The 18849-nt window shown below is 44.1% G+C and overlaps 1 protein-coding gene across 6 annotated transcripts in view; it reads left to right on the top strand.

Annotated features, from left to right (window-relative positions):
* SLC37A3 (solute carrier family 37 member 3) overlaps positions 1-18849 on the top strand; it is a 103203-nt gene that overhangs the window by 38415 nt on the left and 45939 nt on the right. For 5 of the 6 annotated variants that reach the window (XR_008536282.2, XR_008536283.2, XM_009454340.5 and 2 more), the window contains 7 exons: positions 2091-2187; positions 5728-5812; positions 6423-6601; positions 9106-9247; positions 11904-12005; positions 12612-12659; positions 14317-14468. Coding sequence is in view for 4 of the 6 variants with exons in the window: in XM_009454340.5 (XP_009452615.1) it covers positions 2091-2187; positions 5728-5812; positions 6423-6601; positions 9106-9247; positions 11904-12005; positions 12612-12659; positions 14317-14468 (805 nt within the window). In the remaining 2 variants the exon portion in view is untranslated. The remainder of the gene's footprint in view (positions 1-2090; positions 2188-5727; positions 5813-6422; positions 6602-9105; positions 9248-11903; positions 12006-12611; positions 12660-14316; positions 14469-18849) is intronic. The other variant, XM_009454341.5, reaches the window with a different exon arrangement.

The following is an 18849-nucleotide window of genomic DNA, read 5'->3' as shown; positions in this document are numbered from 1 at the left end:
CCGCCTCCCAGGTTCAAGCGATTCTCCTGCTGTAGCCTCCTGAGTAGCTGGGATTACAGGCATGTGCCCCCATACCTGGCTAGTTTTGCATTTTTAGTACAGATGGGGTTTCTCCATGTTGGTCAGGCTGGTCTCGATCTCCTGACCTCAGGTGATTTCGCCCGCCTCAGCCTTCCAAAGTGCTGGGATTACAGGCATGAGCCACCACGCCCAGCCATAATTTTATATATAAATGGAATCATACAGTATGTACTCTTTTTTTGAGTCATCTTTTTTTTTTTTTTTTTTCCTGTAAAGAAAGGGTCTGTGTTGCCCAGGCTGGTCTCAAGTTCATGGCCTCAAGCTATTCTGCCTCGGCCTCCCGAAGTGCTGGGAATATAGGCATGAGCCACCACGCCCAGCCTTTGTGTCTTCTTTCATTCAGCATAATTATAAATTTATTCATGTTTATTCATTCACCTGTGGATGAACATTTGGGTTGTTTTCAGTTTTCAGTGGTTACAAATAAAGCTCCTGGGAACATTCGTGTACAAATCCTTCTGTGGACATATGCTTTCATTTCTCTTGGGTAAATATCTAGGGGTAGAATGGCTGGATCATATGCTAGGTTTGTATTTCCCTTTTTTTTTGTTTTTCCCCAGGACAGAGTTTCGCTCTTACTGCCCAGGCTGGAGTGCAATGGCGTGATCTCAGCTCACCTCAACCTCCACCTCCTGGGTTCAAGCAATTCTCCTTCCTCAGCCTCCCGAGTAGCTGGGATTACAGGGGCCCGCCACCATGCCCAGCTAATTTTTTGTATTTTTAGTAGAGATGGGGTTTCTCCATGTTGGCCAGGCTGGTCTTGAACTCCTGACCTCAGGTGATCCACCCACCTTGGCCTCCCAAAGTGCTGGGACTATAGGCGTAGCTACTGCGCCTGGCTGCGTTTACCATTTTAAGACACTGGCAGTCTCTTCCAAAGTGGTCGTACCATTTTACATTCCCATCAGCAGAGCATGAGGGTTCTTATTGCTCTGTGCCCTTCCCAACACTTGGCGTGCTTGGTGTTTTTTGATTTTAGCCATTCTAATAGGTGTGTAATGATATCGCATTGTGACTTTAATTTCCATTTTTCTAATGTCTAATGACGTTGAGCATCTTTTTAAAAACATTTTTGCTTTGTTTTGCTTTTGAAACAGGGTCTCGCCCTGTCACCCAGGCTGGAGTATAGTGGTGCGATCTCGGCTCACTGCAACCTCCGCCTCCTGGTTTCAAGTGATTCTCTTGCCTCAGCCTCCCAAGTAGCTGGGATTATAGGTGTGCAGCCACCACGCGCAGCTAATTTTTGTATTTTTATTAGAGACGGGGTTTCGCCGTGTTGGTCAGGCTAGTCTCAAACTCCTGACCTCAAGTGACCTGCCCACCTCAGGCCTCCCAAAGGCTGGGATTACAGGCGTGAGCCACCTCGCCTGGCCACTTGAGTGTTTTTTCATGTGCTTCTTTGTATATTTTTTTGTGTGAAGTATCTATTAAAATCTTTTGCCCACTTTTCAAAGACTTTGTATTTTGAGATGATTGTAGATTCATGCTTTTTAACATACTATTGCATTGTCTGTTGTCATATTTTACTGAGTTTTGAGGGCCTTATATTCTGGATTTTTTTTTTTTTTTTTTTTTTTTGGGAGGTGGAGTCTTGCTCTATTGCCAAGGCTGGAGTGCAGTGGCGTGATCTCGGCTTACTGCAACCTCTGCCTCATGGGTTCAAGCTATTCTCTTGCCTCAGTCTTCCGAGTAGCTGGGATTACAGGCGCCTGCCACCACGCCCAACTGATTTTGTATTTTTAGTAGAGATGGGGTTTCTCCATGTTGGTCAGGCTGGTCTCGAACTCCTGACCTCAGGTGATCTGTCCGCCTTGGCCTCCCAAAGTACTGGGATTACAGGTGTGAGCCACTGCACCCAGCCCATTTTAGTGTATTTTTAAAAACTTTTTAAATAGCATGTTTAGTCTTGGTAGTATGCACCTTGGTTGTTTTGGCTGTTTTGTATTTTGAACTGCCCAGAGTATCTCTTCTGACCACGGCCCTTTGTCTCCCACTGTTTTCCATCTTAGACGAGGAGTTGTTTTTGGTCTCTGGAGTGCCTGTGCTTCGGTGGGCAACATTTTGGGAGCGTGCCTAGCTTCTTCTGTTCTTCAGTATGGTTATGAGGTAGGTATTGTTTTCTAGCTCTGGTGCTCTCTCTCTCTCTCTCTCTCTCTGTGCACATGTGTATTGCTTTTTATGTATTAAATAATACTGTGGCCATTTAAAACTATGTAGAACTGTGTCTGGATAGGGCAAGGCTTGTATTAAAAGTAGACAAACTTCTGGCCGGGTGTGGTGGCTCACGCCTGTAACCCCAGCACTTTGGGAGGCCAAGGCAGGCGGATCAGCCGAGGTCGGGAGTTTGAGACCAGTTTGGCCAACATGGTGAAACCTCGTCTCTACTCAAAAAATACAAAAATCAGCTGGGTGTGGTGGCGCATGCCTATAATCCCAGCTACTCTGGAGGCTGAGGCAGGAGAATCGTTTGAACCCACGAGGCGGAGGTTGCAGTGAGCCAAGGTTGCACCGCTTCACTCCAGCCTTGGTGACAGAGTGAGACTCTGTTCAGAAATAAATTAATTAAAAAAAAAAGTAGACAAACTTCTGATATATTCATTAAAAGTAGATAAACTTCTGATATATTCAAACACATAAAAAATTATTCATAACAAAAACACTATGGAGAGTCTAAAGACATATAACCAGTTGAGAAGTATTTGCAACTCATGTTACAGATAAAGGACTAATCTGGGTCAGGCATGGTGGCTCACGCCTGTAATCCCAGCACTTTGGGAGGCTGAAGTAGAAGGATCACTTGAGCCCAGGAGTTCAAGATCAGCCTGGGCAATATAATGAGATCTTGTACCTACAAAAAAACTAAAAAATTAGCTGAGTGTGGGGGTGTATGCCTATAGTCTCTGCTATTCAGGAGGCTGAGGTGGGAGGATTGATTGCTTGAGCCTGGGAGCTGGAGGGTACAGTGAGCCAAGATACACCACTGCACTCCAATCTTGGTGATGGAGCAAGACCCTGTCTCAAAAAAAAAAAAAAAAAAAAAAACCACCAAAAAGCAAAGACTAATCCCCCCTAATATGTAAAGAGCATCCATGTATTGATAAGAAAAAGACCAACAACAGAAAGATACAGAATTTGAATGTATAGCTCATGTAAAGCATGTAGGAATGGCTTGTAAACATATGTAAAATATTCTACTCACTGCTTATTCATTTAATAAATATTTAACTCCCTGTATGTGCTCTTGGAACTATAGAATATAGAACTGACCAACAGGGACAAAAATCTCTGTTCTTATGGAACTTAGTCAGCAGGGAAATGCAAATTAAAGCTATGTTGTTTAAAAAAAAAAAAGGAAGAAAAACTATACTGTATACTTATTAGACTTGTAAAAATCCAAAAGTTTGAAAACATGTTGTACTTGTAAGAACCTGAAGAGACAGGCATTGCAGTTGAAAGACTAACAGAGTCACTAACTCATGGAGGGGTCAATATGGAAGTGTCTGTCAAAATTACAACTACGCACACTGAGTAGTTCCACCTCCAGGAATTATTCACACAGATGAATAGACTAAAACACATGCAAATGATGCATCTACAAGATTCTTTATTTTGGCATTGTTTATAATAGCCAAAGAGTGAACACAACTGTCAGCGAACGGGGACATAGTTCAACCATGATAAACCTGTTGAAAGCAATGCTGTGCACCTGTGAAGTCGAATGAGGAAGCTCTGTGTGAACTGATAGAGAGCAGTACACTGCAACAATCTCAAAAGTGTGCTAAGTGGGCCGGGTGTGGTGGCTCACGCCTGTAATCCCAGCACTTTGGGAGGCTGAGGCAGGTGGATCACGAGGTCAGGAGTTCAAGACCAGCCTGGCCAACATGATGAAACCCTGTCTCTACTAAAAATACAAAAATTAGCCGGGCGTGGTCACGGGCACCTGTAATCCCAGCTACTCCAGAGGCTGAGGCAGAGAATTGCTTGAATCCAAGAGGCGGAGGTTGCAGTGAGCCAAGATCATGCCACTGCACTCCAGCCTGAGTGACAAAGCGAGACTCCGTCTCAAAAAAAAAAAACAAAACATTGTGCTAAGTGAAGACAGCAAGGGTGCAAAACTGTGTATTGAATGCCATTTATGTAAGAAGGAAGAATGAAAGAGAATATGCTTGTATTAGCTTGTATGTTTCCAAAACAATTTCTGGGCAGTAAAAATGAACAACAATGGTTATATGTTGGGAAAATCGGGAGAATTGAGCAGATGGGGAAGGTGCGGTAGGAAGGAGAGTTTTTACTGTACTTAGTTTTTTTTTTTCCAAGACAGAGTCTCACTCTGTCACCCAGGCTGGAGTGCAATGGCGTGATCTCAGCTCACCGCAACCTCTTGGGTTCAGGGGATTCTCCTGCCTCAGCCTCCCGAGTAGCTGGGATTACAGGTATACGCCACCATGCCTGGCTAATTTTTGTATTTTTAGTAGAGATGGGGTTTCACCATGTTGGGCAGGCTAGTCTTGAACTCCTGACCTCAGGTGATCCGCCCACCTCGGCCTCCCAAAGTGCTGGGATTATAGGTATGAGCCACCGTGCCCAGCTTTACTGTACCTCTTATTCCTCTATTGCTTGAATCATGTGAATATATTACCTACTCAAAAACCTAAACTATTAAAGGTAAGTTCGCTCTTTTAAGAGGTAGATACATTTTTAAACAGCTCACCAAGAATTTTGGTGTAGTTAGGGTCAGTGAGAAGTCCTTCATTCCCTTCATTCATGGCCACCTTTATTCTAGGCTTCTTAGCCTCACACCTGGATTGTATAGTTGGTTCAGATGAAAATTTCAGTTCACCTTCTGTGCTGCTCTCAGATTTGACTTCTGGAAACACTAATTTTGTCACTCATCGGTTTAAAAATTCAGAGTGTCCACATCAGGTTCCATTCTCTGTTAAATAAAAATTCAGCTGTGCAGCCTGGGGGTTGAGAGTCTTTAATCTAGCTGTCACCTTTCCAAATCAGTTTTCTTCCCGATTATGCCCTAGCAGAAGCCCTCTCCTTGAGTCGTGCAGTAAGCTTTCTATCTCCTTCCACCCTGTGTCTTTGCTTACCGTGTGCCTGGAAAGATGGGCAATTGACTTTGATTTTCCATTCTTCCCTAAGACATTGTCTTACTGCTTCAACCTCTTCAGCTCTTTCCTTCATCTGGATTCCCGTATATGTTTCTCAGTAGGATTGGGCCTTCTCATCTATTCAGCTTCATGGTGCTTTATAATATTGTTTCATGTATTTAATCCCCTCAACTGTATGTAATATCTTCGAGGGCAGATACTGTCTTTTATGGGAGGCTATGTGATACAAAGACCTGGATTTTTGGAGCTAGTCTAATTTCACAATCATAACAGTACCACTTAGTATCCAGGGGAGCTTCATTCTCCTCTCTGAGCCTCATACAATCACCAGGAAGAATTAAATGAGAAAACACGAGTAGAACACTTTGCATGGCGCCCGGCCCAGTAGAAGCTCTGGGTGCTCCCTTGCTTCCCGGTCTCCCTTCCCACCTCTCCCCCACCCCCACCTTCCCCCACACACCTTTAATGAATGTGCTTGTGATGACTGTCCCCAGATATGTAAGGACCACCTTTCCCCCCTCTCCTCCAGTATGCCTTTCTGGTGACGGCGTCTGTGCAGTTTGCTGGTGGGATCGTTATCTTCTTTGGACTCCTGGTGTCACCAGAAGAAATTGGTGAGGAGAAGCCGCCCCTTCTGTTCCGAATGTCTTACTATTATGGCCGAAAGGAAATCTGAGGCCAAGAAATCGAATCTCTTTTTTCCTAGGAAAACTCTGAGCTCCTTTTAGTGAGTGAAAGGAGAACTGTACTGCCGTTTGAGTCCTGTCAACATTGTAGCCAGCCCCTGGCACAGCTGGACGTGTTTGAGGGGAGTGATGCACGTCTTTTATAGATACAGGAAAATCTTCGCATTTGCAAATTACTTTTATAATTGAGACACTGGCAAGGAATGAACATAGATGTATTTCTAATTTCACTTCTTGAAACATTTCTTTTCATCCATAAAAATGATGCACAAAAATGATACTTAACCTGTAGTTAAATACAGATTACATACAAATGAAACCACAGAAGCAAACAGATGTACAATTCTTCTATCTTTTGAGTATTTTTAGATAGACTGTGTGACTTTAATTGACCTTAGTTGACCTCGGTCTCTGGACCTTCGTTGCTGCTTCTGTAAAATGGAAATAAAAATAACATCACCTCATAAGTAGGGATGTATGCAGAGCCCTTCACACGTGGTAGGCACTCCATAAACAGTGGCTGTCGCTGTTATTTTAGGTCTCTCGGGTATTGAGGCAGAAGAAAACTTTGAAGAAGACTCACACAGGCCATTAATTAATGGTGGTGAAAATGAAGACGAATATGAGCCGAATTATTCAATCCAAGATGATAGTTCTGTTGCCCAAGTCAAGGCGATAAGCTTCTACCAGGCGTGTTGCCTTCCTGGAGTCATACCGGTAAGGACTGCTTACATCTCACCACAGCCAGGGAGGTATGAGAGCCCGTGACATCTCCTCTGCCTGAGATAAAGCTTCCTTAAGTATTGAGCCTCTGTTGGATACTTTATTTTAGGAATATACGTGCTGAGGAATGTTGTCTAGTGCCCCTCAGCTTATCTGATCTCTAATGCAGGGGTTGACAAACCTTTTCCATGAAGAGGCAGAGAATAAATATTTTTGACTTCGGGGAACCATCCAGTCTCTCCCCCAACTACTCAGCTTTGTAGAACAAAATAAGCCACAGAAAACATGGGACAGTTAGACGTGGCCAGACTTGGCCAAAGAGCTCTGCTTTCCTGACCCTGATCTGGTATGTGATTAAAAAGGCAAAATTGATATTTTTTAATGTGTGCTTTTGGGCCTTTCGAAGTATTATAGAATTATATGTGGACCAAGAAGAAGGGTTGTGAATGGTTCCTAAGTCTGCCTTGCCCCCTTTTATTATTTATTTATTTATTTATGATTTTGGGACGGAGTGTCACTCTGTCACCCAGGCTGGAGTGCAGTGGCGCAGTCTCAGCTGACTGCAACCTCTGCCTCCCGGGTTCAAGCGATTCTCCTGCCTCAGCCTCCCGAGTAGCTGGGATTACAGGTGCATGCCACCATGCTTGGCTAATTTTTTGTATTTTTAGTAGAGACAGGGTTTCACTGTGTTAGCCGGGATGGTCTCCATCTCTTGATCTCATGGTCTGCCCACTTTGGCCTCCCAGAATGCTGGGATTACAGGCGTGAGCCACCGTGCCCAGCTTGCCCTCTTTTAAAGGGTCCAGAAGAGAGCACTCCACAGTCTTTCTTGGTAATGCATTCCAGTGTTTTCCACAGCCTGTGCAGTCAGGAAAGCCTTCTAACGTCTACACTAAATCCCTTCTGCTGCAGTTTTTCTGTCTTGATGTTTCGGGCGCTCTAGCACTGGAGTGGAAGTTAAGAGGCCTAGGTTATGTTTCCAGCTTACCCACTAACTTTCTGTGACACCTGGGGTAAGTCACGCAACCCGTCCGTGTGTCTCAGTTCCCCTTCCCATGGAATAGAAATTATTCCACTCTTCCCTGGGGCCTGTAACATTGGGCTGTTGTGTTTTGAACAAGCACCTGTTGTTATTTCATTTGTCAATGGTGCTTTATGAATGTGATCCCTCAGGTAGAGTGATCTGTAGGCCATCTTAATACATGCCTGTCAATCCCCTTCTGTCAGTGCCTCCAAGCTGAGAGAACTAACATTTCCAACAGAGTTAAGGATGAGTTAAAATGTAATTTTCCACAATTTTTTAACCCAGTGATGATATATGATATAAGAGAAATGCAGGTTGCTTTAGACCTGTTCTTATGCTATTGATTATTATCTTTTAACTGGTTTTTAAAGTACTCTGCTGGTAATAGTTTAATTTTTGAGAAAGAACTTTGTCGTGACTAAATATGGACCTCTTTTGCTGTTCCTTTGTTCTTCACAAGCTATTGTTCTCTGACATGGGCAGGGATGTAAAGGAAATCTAGTTAACTTAATTCCTTTGTCTTTGTAGCAGGCTGTCTGGTCAGAATGCACTTGTGATTGGGATTTGGCTCTCTAGGGGGTGGCTGTTGCCTGCCAGGGAAGCTGTTTTAAAACAAGTGATACCTAGGGAATAACTGGCAGCTCCAGGGAAAAGAATATACTAGCCAGACACCCTTTGAAGTCAGCCCCTCTGTCCCCCCCTCTTTTTCCTTTGATGCTAAATGTCAGGATTTCCTGGTAGTAATGTGTTGAATATAGGAGTCTCAGCCCCACCACCATCATCATGCAGCTGCAGCATTTTTTTCCCCTCAAGGGAGAGCCACAAGGCCGATGATGACATGTTCTTTCATTTTTGACTCGCCAGAGAGACTCTCTTCTTTGCCACCAGACCAGGGAATGTGGAGCTTTTGAAAACTAGTGTGAAAGGAATTATCATGCTGCTGCTTTTCTTAGACCGTGGAACTGTAGTATAGTCCCTTTGCTGTCCATTGTTCACAGTGTTGCCTTGGCAAGGAGTAGAATAACCAGCCCCGTTTAGCTGCTCCCTGTAAAGGCCGTGATGCTTCCTGGACTTCTTTGCCTATGGTTAACGCTGGTTAGTGGCATGAATACCATTCCTCTTTGTGTGAATAAAGAAATATGGGTATGTGCCCTGCCTTATAGGTTCAAAACACTGGCTTGCTTCTACCAGAGAACTGATAGGAGGAGAAACTGGACACAGCTAAGAAGTAGCCATAGGTGTTTTTTATTCCAAAGGCTTGCTGTACATGCCTGTCTAGAAGTTAACAGGGATGAAAAGCAGAGGGAGACTAGCTGAAGTCAGGCATGTGGGAGTTTGTAGAGATGTTTAATTGTAAAATCAGGTTCTGTTCATCCTAACTTCCTTTATTTTGTTTTGCTTTTAAATGACATTAAAAATGGTGGTCATGCTGTGCTATTTGTCCCTCGCTGATAGTTGAATGCTTTTCTTGTAGTACTCACTGGCCTACGCCTGCTTGAAGTTAGTGAATTACTCCTTCTTCTTCTGGCTCCCCTTTTATCTGAGTAACAACTTCGGCTGGAAGGAGGCGGAAGCCGACAAGCTGTCCATTTGGTACGACGTTGGAGGGATCATAGGTATGCCAGTGATGCATCTTTTCCATAATAAAGAGTTAGTCACTAGTGATCTTTTACTGGGTTGTGAAATCTGGCCTCATTTAAAGTTTTATTACTTATTCTACAGCCATTTTCCCTAAACTGTCCTACTAGTAAACAGCCAAACTCAAAAAAAAAAAAAAAAAAAGAAAGAAAAAAGAAAAGAAAAAACAAGAGGTCCATAGAAAGGAAGACCTAGCCTAAGGCAGCACTGTGATTTATTGGACTCTTTTTTCTTAGTCCTTTGTTGATGGATCAGTTCTTTTGTCTCGGGAAGCACATGGGAATCTCTTTAAATGCAATCCTTTCATACGGCTTTCTCAGTGATATCTTAGCTCTAAAGCTAATTGTGTGTCAGAGATCCAAGTTAGAATGTGAACGTGTTCATTGTATCTGCCTCCCGCCTTCCCCACCTTCCCCACCCTAATAAGGAAGAATACACCAGTCCCCCACTTATCTGTGGTTTCACTTTTCAAAGTTTCAGTTACTCTTAATACCGTACAATAAGATATTTTCAGAGAGACCATTCACATAACTTATGTTACAGTATATTGTTATTATTTTCTATTTTGTCGTTAGTTATTGTTAATTTCTGTGCCCAACTTATAAATTAAACTTGATCGTGGGTATGTGTGTATAGAAAAAAACATAGTATATATAGAGTTTGGTACTGTCTGTGGTTTCAGGTATCCACGGGGGTCATGGAACATATCTGCTGAGGATAAAGGGGAAATACACCTTAGTGTGTAGGTCGTCAGATCATAGAGGTAGACGTAACAGCAGGGATTAATTTTTGTGAATGTTTTACAGTTGTTTCATTATAAACAAAGATTTTAATAGTGGTTTTTTTTTTTTTTGCTGTAGCTAGAAGTATCAACAAGGAGGTAATAAGTATGAACAAGGAAGTAAGGCAGAGGAGCAGAATGTATTTTAGTGGGTATTACTTACATGGCTGTGCCAGATCTTAATAACCTTCAATAATGTTAACATTTAGAATTGTGGTGAGACTCAACTGCCGTGAGCTTGTGAAAGCACACAGTCTGTGCTAGGCAATCTACTATTACTGTATTTGAACTTGGCTGCCCGTATTCTTAAATCCAGAGCCAAAGGTGAGGTTGCCACCTTTAGACCTCACCATATTCTGTATCCTCTGAAGTTGAAATTGTCCAGCTGCCTGCTATCTGATAAGGACACACCAGATGTCCCATAGCCCCTACAACTCAGAATGGTGCTGTATGTGACATTGTTGCTTGAAAGATTCATATCCCTGCTTTTTAAAGATTGTGTCCTATTAGCAAACCATAACTGCTAAATTTTATTTTAGTGAATATTTACTAGCCACTTTTTTTTTTTTTTTTTTTGGAGATGGGGGTACTGCTCTGTCGCCCACGCTGGAGTGGCACGATCTTGGCTCACTGGAGCCACAACCTCCTGGGCTCAAGCGATCCTCCCTAAGTACCTGGGGCTACAGTCATGCACCACCACACCCAGCTAATTTTTTTGTATTTTTTGTAGAGATGGCATTTCACTGTATTGCCCAGGCTGGTCTCAAACTCCTGAGCTCAGGTAATTTGCCCACCTCGGCCTCCCAGAGTGCTGGGATTACAGGCGTGAGCCACTGTGCCCACCTACTGGCCTCAATATACTGTAAGGCACAGTTTTTTTGGTTTTTGAGACACGGTCTTGCTCTGTTGCCCAGGCTAGAGTGCAGTGGCACAATACAGCTCACTGTAGCCTCAGCCTCCTGGGTTCAAGCAGCACAATACAGTTCACCACAGCCTCAACCTCCTGAGCTCAAGCCATCCTCCTACCTCAGCCTCCCAAGTAGCTGGGAATATAGGCACGTGCTACCATGCCCGGCTAATTTATCTTTTATAGAGATAAGGGCACTGTGTTGCCCAGGCTGGTTTTGAACCCCTGGCCTCAAGCAGTCCCCCAGCCTTGGTCTCCCAAAGTGCTGGGATTATAGGCATGAGCCACCATGCCCAGCGAGGCATAGTTCTTAATTCATTATCTTTCAAATTAAAAAGAAAAATCAAAAATAGCATTCACAACTTGTTTTTGTAAGGGATAGCCGATGGCTTTGACAGTTTTTCCTTTTTTCATGTTTTGCTGTCTGATTTGTGGTCTCCTGTCCCCACTGGTCATCATGGTGATTTAACAGACAGTTTATCCCTAAAAGGAAGTTATGGAGGACCCCTTTTCAGGGAGTCAGACCTATTTTTTTTTGAGACGGAGTCTTGCTCTGTCACCCAGGCTGGAGTGCAGTGGCGCAATCTCGGCTCACTGCAAGCTCCGCCTCCCGGGTTCACACCATTCTCCTGCCTCAGCCTCCCGAGTAGCTGGGACTACAGGCGCCCGCCACCACGCCCGGCTAATTTTTTTGTATTTTTAGTAGAGACAGGGTTTCACTGTGTTAGCCAGGATGGTCTCCATCTCCTGACCTTGTGATCCACCTGCCTCAGCCTCCCAAAGAGCTGGGATTACAGGTGTGAGCCACCGAGCCCGGCCCAGCCATATTTTTTGATAGACTAGTGTCAGGCTGCTGCTAGTGAGACTAGAGGGCAAATGGGGAGCACGCCTCAGGTGAGCGAGCTAAATTAGAAGTGATTTTGATTGCTCGACACTCTGCTTGAAGGTGGAACTTTGCAAGGCTTCATCTCCGATGTACTACAGAAGAGAGCGCCGGTTCTTGCCCTGAGTCTGCTTCTGGCAGTTGGGTCCCTCATCGGGTATAGTCGTGAGTATTCTTTTGCAATTACTAATTCCTTTGCTCCCCTAATCTGGTTGGAATAAGGCATTTGTTTGGAGTCAGTGACCAGTGCTGGGGAGAGCCTGGAGACCAGCTTCAAGGCCCGATATGCCACCTTTGCATTGTCCTGTGAATGCCTGGGAAACCTGTCATCACATAGTTTTATTTGTCTTGGGAGGAAACTGGCATCTCTTTTGCTTTGTTAATTTGCTTAAAAGCTTGCTTGGGAGTGTATATGCTTTGTTTGGGGGAGGCTCCAGAGGCACAGCATTATAGCCAATAGAACAATAAAAAGGGAACAGGTTTCAAAAGCGGAAAGATGGTAATTAGTAGGTTTGGTATATGTCCCTTAAGATGCTGCTGAGACAGGAGTAGAGCTTTTCTTTAGCTTTTAGAAGTCTCGTTAGCTTGAGCATTAGCAAGAGGCAGACGTTACAAATCAGAGTTGAAAGAGTCAGAGAGAGTTGTGTCTCTTTGTTGTCTCTGGGAGTGATTTGTGAGGTCACAGAGATTCAGATCTTCGCGTACTGTTGGCAGAGGCACGTGGAGTCTGCTTTTCAAGTCACCGTGGTTTGTCTGTGTCTTCCCTCACAGGTTCTCCAAATGATAAGTCCATCAATGCCCTTCTGATGACTGTTACAGGTACGGCACATGGCTCTGCTTCACCGTGCTTCTGTTACTCTGTAAATTCAGAGGAAAAGGGAAACTGTTTTCTCCCTCAATTTGAGTAGTACCGAAACCTTAATTACAGAGAATTCAAATTTTAAAAGGAAAAACGTCTCCTTTTCCAGATTCTTTTTCTCTGCTGTTTCTTACATGACCTCCTCAGTCCTATTGTGACAGAAGCGGTCCCTATTGACAGAGATTTTCTACGATTTTTGATTGCTGCCCCAGCTTCTGCTCTTACCTCTAAAAGTGACTTAGAAAAATGCCACATGGGAGACCAATTCACCAGCTTTCAAAAAAATCCACAATAGTTCGTGTCTCCTCCTGTGTTGGAATTGGTCAGCATTTTGTCACTTGAGCACTAGATAAAATAGTTGGGTGCATTTAGGGACTATGTTATTGAAAAATTACTTACTTTATTTATTATTTATTTATTGAGACAGAATCTTGCTCTGTTGCCCAGGCTGGAGTGTAGTGGCACAGTCTCAGCTCACTGCAACCTACACCTCTTGGGTTCAAGTGATTCTCCTGCCTCAGCCTCCTGAGTAGCTGGTAATATAGGCGTGCACCACCATGCCCAGCTACTTTTTGTATTTTTAGTAGAGACATGGTTTCACCATGTTGCCCAGGCTGGTCTCAAACTCCTGACCTCAGGTGATCCACCTGCCTTGGCCTCCCAAAATGCTGGGATTACAGGCGTGAGCCACCATCCCCAGCCAGAAAAATTACTTATTTTAAACTTTCTAATTTTATTTTTATTTTTGAGAAGGAGTCTCGCTCTTGTCACCCAGATGGGAGTGCAGTGGTGCGATCTCAGCTAACTGCAACCTCCACCTCCTGGGTTCAAGTGATTCTTCTGCCTCAGCCTCCCAAGTAGTTGGGATTACAGGCGCCTGCTACCACGCCCAGCTAATTTTTGTATTTTTAGTAGAGACAGCGTTTCACCATGTTGCCCAGGCTGGTCTCGAACTCCTGACTTCAGGTGATCTGCCCACCTCAGCCTCTCAAAGTGCTGAGATTACAGGCATAAGCCACTGCGCCCGGCCAGAAAAGTTACTTATTTTAAACTTCAGATCATGCTTGGGAGAGTGAGCTGCTCATTCTACTTGGGGTACATGGAACTGATTCCAGCAGTGGGACCAGATTCACCTGGGCCATCGCATGCCTGATTCATGGGCAGCCTCACTGAGAGCAGTGGCAGATAGAGTCACCTGCTCCATTTCAGTGGCTTTTTCCTCTTTGCTCTTTTTTTTCAATATTCCTGGTTGAATTTGTGTAGTGGAATGATCATATGATGCAACTACCGTAATAGAATTTATTTGACAAGCTAGTGCAATTAGTTATTAATGAATGTAAACTTCACAGGATTAGAAGGGCTATGTGTTTCACTATTTTTGTATCTTTGGGTTCTACAAAATATACTAGAGTGTCACATAATTCGAGAAGGGATTTCAGGAACGTGGATGTTAACTACTAATAGTTTGAAAATGATACTATCTGGGGGTTTCCTTTTTTTTCCACTTCTCTCCAACATATTAAGAAAACTATTCGGATATTATTTTGCCTTGTGCAGTAGATTGCTAGTGGTTGTGAATTGTGTTTTAATAAGAACCTGTTCTGTTTATGACTTCAGGATTTTTTATTGGTGGACCTTCTAATATGATTAGTTCTGCTATTTCTGCGGACTTGGGTCGCCAGGAGCTCATCCAAAGGAGCAGTGAAGCTTTGGCCACTGTCACAGGAATTGTGGATGGTTCGGGGAGCATTGGAGCTGCAGTGGGCCAGGTGAGAGAACAGGAGAGGGGCTGGGATTCTAGTGTCTTCCCTCAAAGGCGGCTGAATGTGAACCTGCCCTCTGGGCCTCAGTAGGTGGCACTCTTGTGCTGTAGAACGCTGTTCTCAGAGCCCAAGGACTTCCATCTCCTCTCAGGACCAGCTGATGCGTCCTAATGTAGAAGGACTTTCCATTGTTTTTAGTGCCTTTTTTCTACTTATACTTCTAGATTCTTCCTGTCTGCAAATAAGCTAAGACCTCGTAAGACAGACAGATCCTTCTGCCCCAGCCCACCATCCCCTTCTTTCTTTCCAGGCTGAACTTGGTATTCCGTGGTGGGGGGTGCTTCTTGTTATCCTCACCTGGCATGTGGACCCCACCATTGCTGTCTCCCGTCTCCCTCTCCCAGACACTCTACTGCATACACGTTCCTTCCTGGGCCCCGCCAGACATGGCCATGGACTCTGCAGCTGCTTCTGAATCACTTGCTCTGCTTCCTGTGTATCCAAAAATCTCTGACTGTATCTCAAAGAGTGGCCCATAAGTGTCTGGTATCAGAATCATCTGGGACACTCATTAAAGTACAGAACACCAAGCGTACTACAGACTTGCTGAGTTCGAACCTACGGATCTGTATTTTCAACAAGGCTTCTTGGTGATTCTTCTGCACTCAGATGTTTGAGATCCCTACACTAAGATTGGCCTACTATACTTAGAATTATTTACATTGACCTTTTTTTTTTTTTGCATAAATTCAACTTTCTCTGGGACAGATATTTCTTTTCTGGCAGAGTCATGAGTCATGCCTCTTCTAGGATATACCACTACAGATTGTAGAGTACTAATTCTGTAGAAAGATGGATCTGAGAGTCATCTGTATGGATAAAAATAGTTGAACCTGTGGAAGTGAATGAAACATTTAATAGGGAAAGAGAATGTTGGCCGAGTCTCAGGGAATGCCCAGTGGTCAAAGAAAGAGGAAGGCAGCAGAGTAACCTGTAGTCAAGGGAACTGCGTTTGAGAAGGCGTTAGTAAGGTCATGGATGTAGAGAGGTCAGGAGAAAGAGAACTGAAGGATTTGTCTTTTAGGCTCTTAGTTTTGACATCTAGGAGGTCATTAATAACCTTGAAGATTATTGTTACTTGCTTGGTGGGGGTGAATTGCTGATGTCTGATTGCTAGTGGTTAATGAGAGATAAGTATTGAGGTAAAGTAAGCCATGTTAATACTTTGACTACCTAGCCGTATTTTAATAGTCTATATGCACTTGTTAATGTCTGTCTCTCCCACTGTAACATAAGCTTCCTGAGCGCAGCATTTTGTTGTATGTTCTTCTGTCACCTTAGTACCTAGAACAGTGCCTGGCACACAGTAGACATTACTTGTGGAATGAATGACTGATATGCTTGGCATATTTGATTATAAGACTAAAGGGCAAAAAACCCCAAAGAAACAAAAACCTTAGCAAAGCCTTGAAAAATACGCTTACCTGATCATGCTCTGGAGCGGGAATCGAAAAATGCTCCCAGCCATCAGTTCAGACGTCTTCATCTATGGGGTGGAGAGTGGCTGCGTTGGGCATCCTTTTCTGACATTATATTATTTTAAGTTATCCTTCCTTACGAATGTTTTCTTCACTAACTAAATGGGTGCATTATAATGAGTATTTCAGAGAATTTGCTTTTATTCAGATTGCCTCACCTGCCAGTATCCAGATCCCTCACTGTGAACTTGGGTCCTAGACTGACCTTCATGGTTGGGGAAGCACGTCTGGAGTAAATCACTGTTAGCTTTACTCATTCCTCTTCCATGTTGAGTTTTGAATGATTTCCCATTGCCTAAGGGGTGAAATCCCAAACTCTGTGACTTAGCGTTAACCTCTATCAGCTCTGTCCTTAGCCAGTGTACTAATTTACCCTGAATAACTTTGTTACCCCGTCTTTCCCTGACTTCCCAAGTAAAGAATTGTTTCTTCTTCAGGTTGCCATAGCAGTTGATGCAGTCCTGTAGTAGGCACCTGTCATGGTGTAAAGGTGATGCACCGTGACAGGTGCTCTGCTTGTTTCCTTCGTCTTTGTATTCCCAATGCTTAGTGCTTTTGTTGACACATACTAGGGGTTCAGTAAGATTAAATTGCAGTATCTGCCCAAGAGAAATGAGAACAAATGTCCACATTAAAACTTGTACATGAGGCTGGGTGTGGTGGCTCATGCCAGTAATCCCAGCACTTCGGGAGGCCAAGGCAGGAGAATTACTTGAGGCCAAGAGTTCAAGACCAGCCCAAGCAACATAGTGAGACCTTCATCTCTACAAAAAATAAAAAGTTAGCTGAGCATGGTGGTATGTGCCTGTCCCAACTAATTAGGAGGCTGAGACGGGAGGATCGCTTGAGCCTGGGAAGTCAAGGCTGCAGTGAGCCATGATCACACCACTCCAGTCCAGCCTGGGTGACAGAGCCAGACCCTGGCTCTCTCTCTCTCTCTCTCTCTTTTTTTGAGACAGCATCTGGCTCTTATGCCCAGGCTGGAGTGCAGTGGCAGGATCTTGGCTCACTGCAACCTCTGCCTTCTGGGACTCAAGCAATTTTCCCACTGCAGCCTCCCAAGTAGCTTGGACTGCAGGTACCCACCACCACGCCCAGCTAATTTTTGTATTTTTTTTGTAGAGACAGGGTTTCACCACATTGCCCAGACTGGTCTCAAACTCCTGGGCTCAAGTGATCCTCCTGCCTCAGCCTCCCAAAGTGCTAGGATTACAGGCATGAGCCACTTGCCTGGACAAGACCCTGTCTAAAAAAAAAAAAAAAGACAAAGTTGCAGTCAATTTGGAGCCCCCTATGCTTCCTGTAGTGGATGATGAGACCTCTGCTTTTTTGCTACACATGATGTGATCTAATATAAATCACATAGTCATTCTGCATTAATTTTTTTCACTTGTACATTTCAGTAATAATGTGATTGAAGAATGCTACCCTTTTGTGTCTGCGGCCAAATTGATTTTTGACAAGGGTGCCAGGACCATTCAATGGGGAAAGGATGGTCTCTCAATAAATAGTATTGGGAAAACTGGATATCCACGTGAAAAGAATGAAGTTGGAGCTGAGGAGTGGGAGAGGAAAGAAAAAAAAAAAAAGAATGAGGTTGGACCCTAACCTTACCTCATATGCAAAAATTACCTCAAAATGGATTAAAGGCCTAACTTGAAGAACTTAAAATTATGAAACTCATAGAAGAAAACAGGGACAAATCTTCATGACAAATATGTACAAATGACCAATAAGCACATGAAGAGTCTCAGCATCCTTAGTCATTAGGAAAATGCAAATCAAAAACACAGTGAGCTGTGACTTCATACTTACTACGATGGCTGTAATTAAAAAACAGGAAAGGGCCGGGCGCGGTGGCTTATGCCTGTAATCCCAGCACTCTGGGAGGCCGAGGCGGGCGGATCACGAGGTCAGGAGATGGAGACCATCCTGGCTAACACGGTGAAACCCCGTCTCTACTAAAAATACAAGAAAAATTGGCTGGGCGTTGTGGCGGGTGCCTGTGGTCCCAGCTACTTGGGAGGCTGAGGCAGGAGAATGGCGTGAACCCGGGAGGTGGAGCTTGCAGTGAGCTGAGATTGCGCCACTGCACTCCAGCCTGGGTGACAGAGTGAGACTCCGTCTCAAAAAGAAAAAAAAACAGGAAAGGTGACTGGTGTTGGCAAGGATGTGCAGAAATTGGAGCCCTGCATTGCTGGTGGGAATGCAAAATGATGCAGCTTCTGTGAAAAATACTTTGGTGCTTCTTCAAAAAAATTTAAATAGAATTACCATATGACCCAGCACTCCTAGGTATTTCCCGAAAGATTGAAAACTGGGGGCCGGGCGCGGTGGCTCATGCCTGTAATCCCAGCACTTTGGGAGACCGAGGTGGGCAGATCACTTGAGGTCAGGAGTTCGAGACCAGCCTGGCCAACATGGTGAAACCCTGTCTCTACTAAAAATACAAAAATTAGCTGGATGTGGTGGCAGGTGCCTGTAATCCCAGCTACTCAGGAGGCTGAGGCAGGATAATCACTTGAACCTGGGAGGCGGAGGTTGCAGTGAGCCAAGATCACACCACTGCACTCCAGCCTGGGTGACAGAGGAAGACTCTGTCTCAAAAAAAAAAACAAAAAAAACTGGGACTCAGATATTTGTATGTCAACATTTATTGCAGTATTATTCATAGTAGCCAAAAGGTGGAAACAACTTGGGTCCATCAGCAGATGAATGGAGAAACAAAATGTGGTATATCCATACAATGGAATACTAATGAGCCATTAAAAAGAAACGAAGGGAAGTTACAGTGAGCTGTGATCATACCATTACACTACAGTCTGGGCAACAGAGAAAGACCCTGTCTC

Source organism: Pan troglodytes, chromosome 6, assembly GCF_028858775.2.
Source record: "Pan troglodytes isolate AG18354 chromosome 6, NHGRI_mPanTro3-v2.0_pri, whole genome shotgun sequence".
Taxonomy (NCBI): domain Eukaryota; kingdom Metazoa; phylum Chordata; class Mammalia; order Primates; family Hominidae; genus Pan; species Pan troglodytes.
The sequence above is the reverse complement of the archived record's forward strand: the minus strand, read 5'-3'. Positions and strand labels throughout refer to the sequence as shown.